The 13,433-nt window shown below is 40.9% G+C and overlaps 1 protein-coding gene across 1 annotated transcript in view; it reads right to left on the reverse strand.

The window, feature by feature from the left end:
• Positions 1-13,433, reverse strand: part of LOC110298830 (phospholipid-transporting ATPase ABCA3-like) — a 108,769-nt gene that overhangs the window by 61,907 nt on the left and 33,429 nt on the right. Inside the window, exons 13-17 of the mRNA XM_021168316.2 lie at positions 11,657-11,786; positions 4,787-4,941; positions 4,432-4,587; positions 3,689-3,899; positions 952-1,102 (exon numbers count right to left, since the gene is read on the reverse strand). Coding sequence (XP_021023975.1) covers positions 952-1,102; positions 3,689-3,899; positions 4,432-4,587; positions 4,787-4,941; positions 11,657-11,786 — 803 coding nt within the window. The remainder of the gene's footprint in view (positions 1-951; positions 1,103-3,688; positions 3,900-4,431; positions 4,588-4,786; positions 4,942-11,656; positions 11,787-13,433) is intronic.

The following is a 13,433-nucleotide window of genomic DNA, read 5'->3' on the forward strand; positions in this document are numbered from 1 at the left end:
TCACGGAAATTCTTGTGATGTTTGTGGTTTTCAAGGTCCTTGACAAATCACAAATGTGGGACATCAGAAGGAAAATACACCAGCAAGTTGCTACAGCAAACTGCTTCCTGGTTTTCTAATAAAATCATGGTTAACTTTCTGCATATATTGACTTTCTGTTTTCCCTGATAGTTTAGATTTAATTTACTTACTACATACTGTAGCTCCTCTAAAGAAACACAAGCAAACAGAAAAATACTATAATAAATACAGGATAAACAAATAAGAAGTATAAGACACACACCCAAGCAGAAAAATGAAAAAAAAAATCACAGAAGTTAGAGGCTTGGAAACTGTTCATCCCCAACATAGAAGAGTCTTGAGCTTGAGCAATCTTGAGCACATGTCGGTGGTGCAGTATAAACTCCCAGTTAGTAGGAGCACTAAACTTGACGGATCCCTATAAATCTGATGTATTATATACTTCTAATTTTTTCTGCAAAATTAGTATATGTGGTGATGTATTTATTAATTACTTAATTTGATCACTCTGTAACAAGCACCTATTAAGGCATCACAATTTTTACACACACACACAAGTGTGTGTGTGTGTGTGTGTGTATGTATATATATATATATATATATGAGAGGGAACATTAAAACCCCTTTTTATGCAACAAAATAAATTGACTTGTGTCTGTGTTCCAAGAAGAAAAAGATGTATTAATATAGCGCCCTGTCATATCAACAATCAATGCCAGTTTTCAATATATTGATGTGAAGATCTTATGGTGGCTACCTTTTGTGGCATCCTTCAGTACAATTACTGAAATCTTAGAAAGCAAACGTTCTGACTAGAGTGTCTCAATAGATAACTGGCAAGGATCTGTTTGCCAAACTTGAAGAAACCTGGAAAGGTCACAGTGGTTTCTGGTGGCCCAACACCATTGTGTAGCATGTCTAGACCCTTGCCTGTGCGTGTGCTCCTTGGGCAGGATAAATGACAGCTCAGCTGCCACATTGGTCTCCATCTTGGCAGTTGGTATGTAATTCTTAATCAGCTGGAAGATTTTTTCATCATCGCTGTCAGGAGTCTTCACGATGACTAGGTGATACCCCACACCTGAAAAGATCCATCAAGAAAGTCAAGGAAGCGTCTCAATATTCTCAGCTAAAGCATGCTTAATCTCTACTGTTCAGCTCTATTAGCTGCGTGTGACAAGGCACTGTGGCATTCTGTAATAAAAAGACACACATGCATGCTGTGTTGTCAAACAGTTGCACATGTCACTAAGAACTTAACATCCAGAACTGTTCATGCTTAGCTTATTCTGAGTGATCCCCCTGTTCCCAGGCTCTGATACTCCTGGTGAAGCACAGGTTGAAATCACAGGAACTAACTTAACTCACATGGCCTGAACCTGAGTATCCAGAGAGGGGACAGAGGAACAGAGGCTGGTAATAAGAGAATCGGTGATATCCTGAGTCCACTTGACCAGGATGGCAAGGCAGCTCAGGACAGACTGTCCTCTTGCCACAGGCTACCCCTGCTGTGTAACCTGATAGCTAGAGATAAGATGTGAGACAGATTTTGAGGCTATTTTATCTGCCATGTTCTCAGATAGTCATTCACTGAATAAATCAAGGTTTACTAGATTTAAATCCCAGCAATGATCAATGACTTCTGCAAATGGCAGGTAGCAGTGGGCTCTGATATTCTGGTTACACACAGAGTGTGTAGTGGGTATGATGTGCTATAAGTCACTTGCTTACAAGTCTAAGGAAGTGTATTCGTGTGTGTGTGTGTGTGTGTGTGTGTGTGTGTGTGTGTGTGTGTGTGATGTATGAGATTGAACCCATGGCCATGAGCACGTGAAGCAAATTATCTTCCACTGAGCTGTTTAATCCCCAACCTTTAAAGAATGTATTACAAAAGCTACCACCTCCTGCTCTCAGAGTCCAGAGTGAAGAGCAATATAAGTTACAGATCAGATTTGGGGAACTACAGAAGATATTCTCTATAAGTACTCTCCTGCTAAAAAGGCCAGCAGTAGCTGAGAGAACAAAGATCCACATTATTTGATGATTCCAGGCACACTAACTGAGGACCATCCTTAGGATCTAAATCATGCCTGGCTTATAATAGGTCCTCGGTTAGTGTGCCTTAAATCATCAAATAATGTATGTGTGTTCTTATGCGTGCAAGTGCATATGTACATGTGTGTGTACATGGCTGTATGCATTTGTGTTGATGTGGGACAATGGTTGACATTGTGTGTCTTCTTTGAGCACTATCTTCTGTATACATTGAAGCAGGCTCTCTTACTTGATACCAGAGCTCAAAGACTTGTCTTGTCTGGCTAGCCAGTTTGCTAGGGGGACTCTTAGTCTTGGCCTCCTGGCAGCTGGAATTACAAGTGGGCCACCATGCCCACCCAGTATTAAAGGCATTGCATGGGATCAGTCCTGACACACACACGACTTGACCTACTGAATGTGTTTCCAGCCATCATTACCCTTGTAAGTTTCTTTTTAAACTGAAAACCCCATCAATAATCAATATATTCAGGTACTAATTATGTGTGCCCTGTTGACTTACAATAGAACACTGGTTTCTATTTACTAATCAAGAGTGTAAAGGCAGTCGATGATATTGTTTACCCTACTTCTGACATTGAGGAGTTTACTATTAAAACCCACATTCCTCTTTGGAGAAGGGAAAAGAAGAGGTGGTCTATCTTCCTGAAGAGTGACAAGCCAGCCAGCATTAAGTACAGAAAAGTTTGGGCTTGGGTGTTAGATGAACCCAGGCCCAAATCTCTTTCAATTACCTTTTAGATTTCTCATTAAGTACAGAAAAGTTTGGGCTTGGGTGTTAGATGAACCCAGGCCCAAATCTCTTTCAATTACCTTTTAGATTTCTCATTACTGAAATATGAGCACCAGCTCTCTTATACATAAGAAGGGAGAGCTCTGTAGATATTATTAAGTCATGTGTATCAAGAGTGAGATCTAACAGTTCACTCATGGGAGAACCAGTAAATGTGAGCTGAATGAATTCAAATACTGGAATGACTCCATCTTTAACTACACCCATTGATCAGTATCTTCCAAAGTTTGTATTTCTTACTAGTTTGAGACATACTTTCAGCATCCATAACAAACAACTCAGCTGTGCCCATGTGTTATATTAGTCCCTATAAGCCTCCATTGAACTTTGCATTAAATCTTTGCTCCTATGACAAATTATCAGTTATCATCAGCCAGATGGAAGAAATAAATACAATGTCCTTGTTTATTGGGACAATAAGGAACATTTTCTAAGTCAGAATATGCTTATTGGGTCAGAATGGGAGAAAAAAAAACCTGCATAGGTTTTGTCTAAATTATAACCAAAATACTTCAGACCTAATGCATCAGAACATGGGAAGGCCTGTGTAGAAAGAAAAAAAAAACAAGAATGAAAATAATGTTAGAAGAATATTTTTTGAGACAAGGTCTCGCTATGTAGAGCTTCTAATTCATCATTCCTTCATTGTTCCTACTCTCTCAAGCCTACGAAGCATCACAGTTATAGGCATGTGCCACCACACCCAGCTAAAAATACAAAGAATCAGATGGATAGATAGATAGATAGATAGATAGATAGATAGATAGATAGATAGATAGATAGACAGACAGATAGGCAGGCAGACAAACAGACAGAGACCATATAGTTTCTTCAGGAAAAGCGAAGAGCCACAGCACTTCAGGATCCCCATGACCAGGATGGCAATCCGGTCACCAAGCACATCGGCCTCATCCATATGGTGTGTGGTCAGTAAGATGGTACGGTCCTTTTTATAATGCTGAAGTATGTCCCAGGTGGCCCTCCTGGAGACTGGGTCCATGCCAGATGTTGGCTCATCAAGTATCACCACCTAGAGACAGAAGTAAGTAACCAAGAGTCAACTTACTTCATGTCTGCCACTCTAGGATGAACAACCGCTAAATCCTTAACTGTCAAAGTTATGGCATTATGTCAAACATTATGTCAGTTGCGTTAATAATGGGAAGTCTCTCTCCTTATCATTTGGGAGAGTTGAGTTTGTGCCAGTTTTTGGGTTTGAATCTGGAGGAGTAGAGACCCATTTTATTTTATCTTATTTCTTACTATGTGTGTACACACATGTGGATATCAGGAATTGATGTCCAATGTCTTCCTCAGCCACCCTATGTGCCTTATCTTTCGAAACAGGGTCTCACTCTGAACCCAGAACTCATTTCTGGGGATCAGTCTGTCTCCACATCATCTTTGGTTTAACATTATAGGCGCCCAAAACCATGCTGGGCACTTTTACCTGGGTGCTAGGGATATTCATGAAGCCAAGTCTCCATGTGCCTGCCCCACAGGTACTTTACCACAGGACCATCTCGCCAGCCCCACGAGAACCCATTTTAACTGTCAGTTACCTTAGTGTCCCCCATCAGAGCTATAATGATTGACAGCTTGCGCTTCATTCCTCCGCTCAGATCCTTTGACATGGTATTACTTTGCTGCAGCAGGCCAAAAGAAGTGAGCATCCTGTTAGTTTCTCTTGATTGGTTCTGCGAAGGTATTCCTTTGATCTAAAAGAGAGGAGTCAGAGTTTATGCAGTGCTCTCAACCCTGGGCTTAGAAAATCCTTACTTTAGGGCTTTAACAGAGCTGTGTGCACATGCTCGCCCTTCTTGTTGCTTCCAACGTGAACTTTTGATGAAGGTAAGGCTGCAGGTCCTTGTTCACACTGCCTGGAGGATGTGAGGAGAGCAGAAAGTGAGTGCTCACCACGCAGTAGAAATGAAGGTGTTCTGACACTGTCAGCATCGGGAACAGCAGGTCATCCTGGGGACACAAGCCCAAGCTTTTTCTAATTTGAACCATGTCAGATGAGATGTCATATCCACTAATATAGACCTTTCCTCTGGTAGGAAGATACAAACCTACAATTAAGCAAAGACATGGCAGAGCTTAGATCAGCAAAGACACATGGCAATGTGCTGCTTACTGGGTACCTTGCCTGCAGAGTCTATGGACCGAAAGCAAAAGTGTCATCCACAGAGATAACTAATGCCAGTGGTCATGATCTCATGGAAATAGCGAAAGAAGTGACTTTTCATTTTTTGTCTAATTTTATGTCTTTATTGAGAGTATTTTGGTTTGAAATATAATTACAGCATTTTCCCCTTCCCTCCCTCTAATCCCTCCCATGTACCTCCCCATTTGCTCTCAAACTTGTGGCCTCTTTTAAATTTACACACACACACACACACACACAAATACAACCTTCTCAGTCCATCTAATGCTGCTTGTACATATAAGATTTCAGGTATCATATAGCAAATTGGAAAGTTCTTCTCTGTGGGTGACTATTTTCTCCCTCTCTTGACATTCCTTAGTTGTCTGTTGTTCTTTGTCTATGGTTGGGCCCTGTGAGATTTCCCCTTCCGTATTACGATATCTACTGGTATCCTCCTTGTTTGGGTCTTCTTTATGTAGTCATATTGTTGAGGTTTCATAGGTGTATCTTCCCTTATATTTCTAGGAGAGAGGATCTCAGGACAGACGTTGTGTGGCTCTGGCTCTTACAATCCTCCCACACCCTCCTCCTCCATGCTTCCTGAGCTTTAGGTGTAAGAGTTATGTTGTAGATTTACCCACTGGACCAGACACCACAAACTTACTTGTTTTCTGCATTTTGGTCAGTTGTAATTTTCTGGAATGGTCTCTTTGGCAACAAGAAGGTTTTGTTTTGTTTTGTTTTGTTTTGTTTTTTTTTTGATGATGGAAGAGGTCTACACATATCTGTGGTTAAAAGGATAAATATTTAGAATACAGTTTGGGATTAGGATGGTTTAGGTAAAGCAGTAGTTGTAGGATTTCCTCCAACATCCATGACCTCTCTCTCCCTAGGTAGTTGACCAGGCATATTTTCCCTCATGTTGAGCAGGTCTTCAGTTCAATTAGAGAACTGTTGGTTACTTCCAAGGTATGTGTGCCACCACTGCGCCCTTACTGTTATCTTGTTGTGCTAGTCATTGCGTGGTTCATATGTGTCACAGCTGGATAGGTCTGTTGATTGTGTCCCCCTTCGGAAGTTTGCAAGAAAACTTCTGGTACCATGAAAGCTAGTCCTCAGGTAGGAGGCTTTCAGGGAAGATCCAGTTCTGATCATCAGAATCCTAAGCCTGAAGTGCACTGAGTCATGAAGAATAGAGATAAACTCTAGAAGGAAGACCTGTGGGAGCAGGTTATAATGTTTGGAGAGTCTTTTAGGTTTCCCAAGGGGGTGTCTCATGTCTGGAATTGGTAGTTCTGTTACGTAGCCTAGGGATCTTGTGGAGCACACTGTCAGCCCAGGTAGGAAATTTTCATTTAAAATATATATGACTATATACAGACTTGTATTTGTTATACATATAACAAATTTTAGGTCAATTTTATTATAAAGATATCATAATAAAGAATATGATGTTATAAAGAAATAATATATATTATAAAGAAATAATTTGATTTCTTGGGGGGTTTATTTCAGACACCCTTACTGTTATTTTATCCTCTCCTCCTCTCTCCTTCTGTATTGATCTCCTCACCTCTATAATTAGAGTTCTCTCCCTTTTATTTCCATTTCTCTCTTCACATCACTTGTACTCTGATATTCTTCCCTCTAAATCCATAGTCCTTATTGCTTTCTTGGTACCTGCAGTTACTCCAGGGTTGTTGGCTATCCAAGCCAACCCAAGCAGCTGGCTGGCAGAGAAAGCTTTCCCTGTGGTGGATTCCCTTTGTAAACATTGTAAACCCTTAATGCGTGCACATGGTGAGGTCCCCCTGAGGAGGTCCAGCAGCCAGGCCAGAGGATAAAACAGCTGTAACCATCAGACTCAGCTCCTCAAGATGAAAGGAGGCCAGGCCCCACCTCCAGACTTCTCTAATGGCCCTAGGGGTTGTTTTCTAACGGGCTCTAGTGGTCATTCCCAGCCCCAAGTTAGGAGAGTGGCCAGGCCCTGCCCTTCAAGAATAAAATCCCACCAATCTTTGAGCTTGCCCCCAAAATTAGGCCACATAACCTCCAGTCTGGAAAGCACCCCCATTCCCACCTCAAGAAACCCTGTATGAACCCTGCCTTCTGCCTAGTTCTCTGCTGCTTGTCACCCCAACAGGATTTTCTCTACTGTGTGAGGTTTGTTATGAGGTGGGACTTCGTGATTTTCCTTGGCTCCGGACCTCCAGGATACCTTTCCTAGCAGAACTGTCTCCCTGGGGAAACCTCTCTAAGCAGAGCTGCGGCACTTGTGCTGGGGATACTTTCCTGGCAGCTAGAGTACGGGAAGTCTTTCCCTTCAGAAATGCAACACTTACAAGGTTATTCACCCACTCGTGAAGATTTGGATCTACGACCACAGAGAAGAGACAACATTCGACGTTTGTCTTTCTGGATCTCTGTTGCCTCGTCTGATATAATCTTTTCCTAGTTCCATCCATTTACCTGCGAAGTTCACAATTTCCGTTTTCGTTTTTGTTTTTACAGCGAGTAGTATTCCATAGTGTTTTTAGGCCACATTTTCATTATCCGTTCATCACTTGAAAGCCATTTAGGTTCTTTCCATTTCCTAGCTCTTGTGACTAGAGCGACAATGACCATGGCAGAGAAAGTACCTGTGGAGTAGGGTATTGAGGCCTTGAGGCAAATATGCCAAGGAGTGGAAGAGCTGAGCCGCATGGTTCCTTCATGTTAGGCTTTTTGAGAATTCTCCACACTGATTTCCCTAGCGGATGGACTAATTTGCAATAATAGTGAATGCTCTGTATAAATCTGGATATTAATCTTCTTTCAGATGTTTAGCTAGGAGAGACTCTCTCCTGCCTGCTCTAGCAGTTTCCTCTTCACTTGCTTTTCTTCCTGTGAGGTATAGAAGGAAGCATTTTAGCCTTGTGATGTCCCGCTTGCCAATTGTTGACATTAATTCCAGGGCAAATGGAGTCCTACAGAAAGTCCTTCCCTAGACCTGTATCATATAGGGTACTTCCTCTGTTTTCTTCTACCATTTTCAGGTTTCACATGCATGTTGTTGATCCATTTGGGGTTAGTTGTTGTGCACAGTCATAGATATGGGTCTAGTTTTATTCTCCTACATCGAGAGATGGAGCTTCTCAGGCAGGCCTGATTGGACATCTGATATTCTAAGCACCATTTCTAAACACTGTTTCTTCTGACCAGTATATATTTTGGGCAACTTTTTCAAATATCAGATGGCTAAAGCCACCTGATATGTTTGCATTGTCTACTTTGTTCACTTGATTTCATATCTGCTTTTGTGCCAGTACCGTACTGTCTTTATTCCTATGGCTCTGTAATAATCTGTGTCAATCAGGGATATTGTCCTATGGTCCTTTGGCTTTATGTTTTGTTGCTGTTGTCTTTATCTGATTTAGGTATTACAGTAATATTTGATCCATAGTTTATGTTTGAGAGCGTTCCTTCTGTTTCTAATTTTTAAGATAGTTTAAGAAAGATTGGCTGTAGATCTTTGAAAGTCTGAAACAAAATCTGCCGTAAATCCACCCATCTACTGTGAATCCACCCAGGACTCCTTTTTTCTTCTTCTTCTATTTCAATCTTGTTTGTTGTTTTCAGTCTGTTTAGGTTGTTGATATCTTGGTTTAATTTTGGTGGTTTAACTCAATCTAGAAACTTATTCTTTTTTATTTTTTCCTTAGGTTTTCTAGCTTAATAGAGTCTAGTTTTTTAAAGTATTTTTTTGTGGTATTCTGTATGTCTATGGTGTCTGCTGTAATGTTTCCCTGTTCATTTCTGATTCTGTTCGAGCCCTTTCCTTCTGTTGGTTAATGAGCCAACAGCCTGCCAATGGTGTTTATCTTCTCAAAGAAACAGCTCTTTGTATTGTTTGTTTTGTTTCATTGATTTTGGCTCAGATTTTTACTATTTCTTGACATCTGGTGAGTTTGGATATGGTATGTTCTTGCTTTTTAACTTTTTGAGTTGCATCATCATTAAACCATTTATTTGAGAGAGGTGTTTGATAATGCTGCCTTTCCTGAGACGCTTGGGGCACTGCTGTAGCTATGGAGTGCAGGGAGCCATCAGGAACCTAGAGAGTTAACATCGCTGGGAAATAGAAAGTCTACCTAAATTTTTACAGGAAGTAGATTCAAAAGATCTTAATCTAAGGCAAATAGAAAACAGCTTGCTTTGCCAGCACTGTTTTTATCCTATCATGCAATTATATAATTAATTTATCTTTTTAAGTTTAATTTTTTGACACGTAAAACATAACATTGTCCACATTAGTTAATGGTTTACCATGATTCTTCAAATGCACAAAAACAATGTATAGTGCTGAAAGCTTTCAAAAATCTTTTCTTCCAGCTTTTTAAACTATATGGGGATTATTAGAGATGCTTTCTTACTGGGCAATAAAATACCAGGACTTCTCATTCCTATCTAATAACCTAGTAACTACTGATCTATTTCCCCATCCATACCCTCCCATTTCCCATGCATACCCTCCCATTTCCCATCCATACCCTCCCATTTCCCATCCATACCCTCCCATTTCCCTCCAGACTCATGTAGTCACAATTCTACTCCCAACTTCTATGTTTTCTATTTTACATATGAATTACACCATGTGGAACTCGATTTTTTTTTCCATTCCTATCCACATTGTCACAAATGACAGACTTTCCATTCTTTTTATGGCGAAATGGTATTCAATTGTGTATATGTATGACTTTTTTACTCGTCTATTCATCAACTGATACCCACCTGAGTGGCTTCCTTTCCTTGGCTATATCCACTAAGGCTCTCCTTCAAAGATACCACCCTATAATCAATCACAGAGTGAGTCTGACAATACTAACCTTACCTTACCTTACATGAAATTTGACAAGGTTTCCTTTGGAGTAAAATGAAAAGGCATGTGACAGTAGTTCCAATGCACCACAAGTGGCCACAGATTTATCATTTCATCTATATGAAATGTGTCAGTTAGTCAAGTCCACAGGACCTGAAATCAAACTAGTGATGGTCGATGGTTTTCTTGGACAGGACATTAGTCAGAAAGTGATGACTAAGGCTAGAGATTTCTTTCAGGACAGCACAGCTTTTCTTAAGCAAAATCAAGGTGACTGCTACCAATTGACTTATACCAAATTTGCCTTTAAAATATTAACATTTAGAAAAATTAACAGGGACTGGAGAGATGGTTAGTAGTTATGGTCATTGGCTGCTCTTCCAGAGGTCTCAGGTTCAATTCCCAGTGCCTACATGGTGGCTCCCAACTGGCTTTAACTCCAGTTCCTAGGGTTCTGATACCCTCTTCTGGCCTCTGTGGGTACTGCATGCAGGCAAAACTATCCATATGTACAGAAAAATTAACAAAACATGACCCTTGCCTCAAACAACTTAAGTCTAATGCTGAAAACAAATGACCGAACAATGGTGACATATGATTAATATGCTCTGCATGCATGTGCTGAACATTCTGTGGGGGAACTGTTCTAGTCACTTGGGCCATATTAATTACCAAACATACCAAATATGTACTCACTGATAAGTGGATATTAGCCCAGAAACTTAGAATACCCAAGATATAAGATAAAATTTGCAAAACACATGAAACTGAAGAAGAAAGAAGACGAAAGTGTGGACACTTTGCCCCTTCTTAGAATTTGGAACAAAACACCCATGGAAGGAGTTACAGAGACAAAGTTTGGAGCTGAAACAAAAGGATGGACCATCTAGAGACTGCCATATCCAGGGATACATCCCATAATAAGCCTCCAAATGTTGGCACCATTGCATACACTAGCAAGATTTTGCTGAAAGGACCCTGATATAGCTATCTCTTGTGAGACTACACCGGGGCCTGGCAAACACAGAAGTGGATGCTCACAGTCAGTTATTGGATGGATCACAGGGCCCCCAATGGAGGAGCTAGAGAAAGTACCCAAGGAGCTAAAGGGATCTGCAACCCTATAGGTGGAACAACAGTATGAACTAACCAGTACCCCAGAGCTCTTGACTCTAGCTGCATATTTATCAAAAGATGGCCTAGTTGGCCATCACTGGAAAGAGAGGCCCCTTGGTATTGCAAACTTTATATGCCCCAGTACAGGGGAATGCCAGGGCCAAAAAGTGGGAGTGGGTGGGTAGGGGAGTTGGGGGGAGGGTATGGGGGACTTTTGGGATAGCATTGGAAATGTAAATGAGGAAAATACCTAATAAAAAAGAAAATATCTAATAAAAAAATTCTCAATTACATAGTAAGAAGAATATTTAATGTATAGATTCAACTTTGAAATATTTTAAAATGGGTTTATAGCTATATAGAAAGTAAAGTGTTGGAATGGTAGAATGTAGGCTATACATATAGGGATATTTTCTAAAAGTTTTTTTTCAGTTTAACTCTGTGTTTGAGATATTCTCCACAAATTAGCATGTGTCCATAGTACACATTCGCACTGAGAGCAGTGCACACTGAACAAATTACAATGGCTTTCTGTGATTCAGAGAGACTGACAGGAGATAAAACAATGTTGGGGAAAGCCAATAAAAGAAATTATCACAGAAGTGTCAGCAAAAGCCCACACTCAGTCCACAGAAAGGGCCCCAGTGTGACCCTGGATACATACCTGTGAGGATGGACAGGGTGGTGGTCTTTCCTGCCCCGTTATGTCCGAGAAGAACAGTTATCTGCCCCTCATACAAGTTCAAAGACAAGTCATTTACTGCCATCACAGTACTGGTTTTTAAGATGAATTCCTGTCAAAAGTGAAACAAGTACAAATTTGATGACTGTCACCTGTAAACAAGGATTCATTAACTATTCAGAGTTGAAGAAAAATGTCATTGATTTCAAGGCTGGAGAAATAAAATCAATGAGAGATTAAATTATGGAAACCAAGCAATGCCTGCAGGCAGTCATAGGGATTGTTTCAGGGGAGGGTTACAGATTTCCCCCTGAACAATCTCATGTTTTTGCTCTGCTCCAATCTTGAAACAGATTAAACTCCAGTCTGCCCAGTCAGATCCAGTCAAACCCACTCAGTCAGATCCAGTCAGTCAGACCCAGTCAGTCAGTCCCACTCAGTCAGTCCCACTCAGTCAGACCCAGTCAGTCAGTCCCAGTCAGTCAGACCCACTCAGTCAGTCCCACTCAGTCAGTCCCACTCAGTCAGACCCACTCAGTCAGACCCAGTCAGTCAGTCCCAGTCAGTCAGTCCCACTCAGTCAAACCCACTCAGTCAGACCCAGTCAGTCAGTCCCAGTCAGTCAGTCCCACTCAGTCAAACCCACTCAGTCAGACCCAGTCAGTCAGTCCCAGTCAGTCAGACCCACTCAGTCAGACCCACTCAGTCAGACCCACTCAGTCAGTCCCACTCAATCAGACCCACTCAGCCACAGTCAGTCAGACCCAGTCACACCAAGTCAGCCCATCAGTCTTTCTCCTATGTCTCAGAACGAATTGCTGAAAATCCCATTGCAGATACCACCAAAATAAACTCTCTCCTGTGCTCTTATCTGCATGAGACACACAACTATCCATCTACCCACACATTCCAAACCCACACATTCCAAAATTGGAGACTGAGGGACCTCATATCATTTTTCTACCTCATATACTGAAAACTCGTTAGTCACTAATCACTGCTAACCAGCTCATTTGCTTATTTAACAAGAAATTATTGAGCACTTGTGTAGCATGCATTGTAGAACATGGTCTGATTGTCGTTATGAAGAACTTATACCAGGTTCTTTCTAAAGCAGAAATATTATAACAGGAAAATACATATGCAACTGTGCATAGGAAATACTTAAAGTGTTCACTAAACATTAGAAGAATGCACCAATGGAACATATTGAGAGCCTAGAGCAGTGCTTGTGTAAGTGTAGTCAAGATGTTTCTCAAAGGAAGAAAGGCAGTTTGCCAGCTGGGCAGCACTGGGAGCACATATCACACGATAGCTATACATCTAACAGTGGGCACAGCCTTGCAAAAGGAATTGCAAAGACTAGTTAGACAGCGCTGTCTCCACCTGTGCCTGAAAGAGAAAGTGCCTTGAACAAGATGATAAATTGCATCTGTTACTTCAGTGACCATCTCTGAATAGTGGACTCTGAATTTAAGTGCCTTTGGTTGCCTAGATCTAAACTTTTCTCCTGAATTTGTGAACTACCATTTCTTTTGTTAAGTTGTCTTTTAAGACTAAATAAAAATCCAAATGTGGTATCAGTCCAGTTCATAAATTTATTTTAATAGCCATGTAGGTTGCGCACACACTGGACAGTAAGCCCATTTAAAGAGTATAGTTTGGTGGGTTTCAGTTCATTCATGGTTTTACAGCTATCTGCAGGCCCCACAGGTCCTTCCTTCCTTCTTTCTTTCTTTCTTTCTTTCTTTCTTTCTTT

The sequence above is a fragment of the Mus caroli genome, unplaced genomic scaffold, assembly GCF_978045245.1.
Source record: "Mus caroli unplaced genomic scaffold, Mus_caroli_1 scaffold_8, whole genome shotgun sequence".
Classification (NCBI taxonomy): Eukaryota; Metazoa; Chordata; class Mammalia; order Rodentia; family Muridae; genus Mus; species Mus caroli.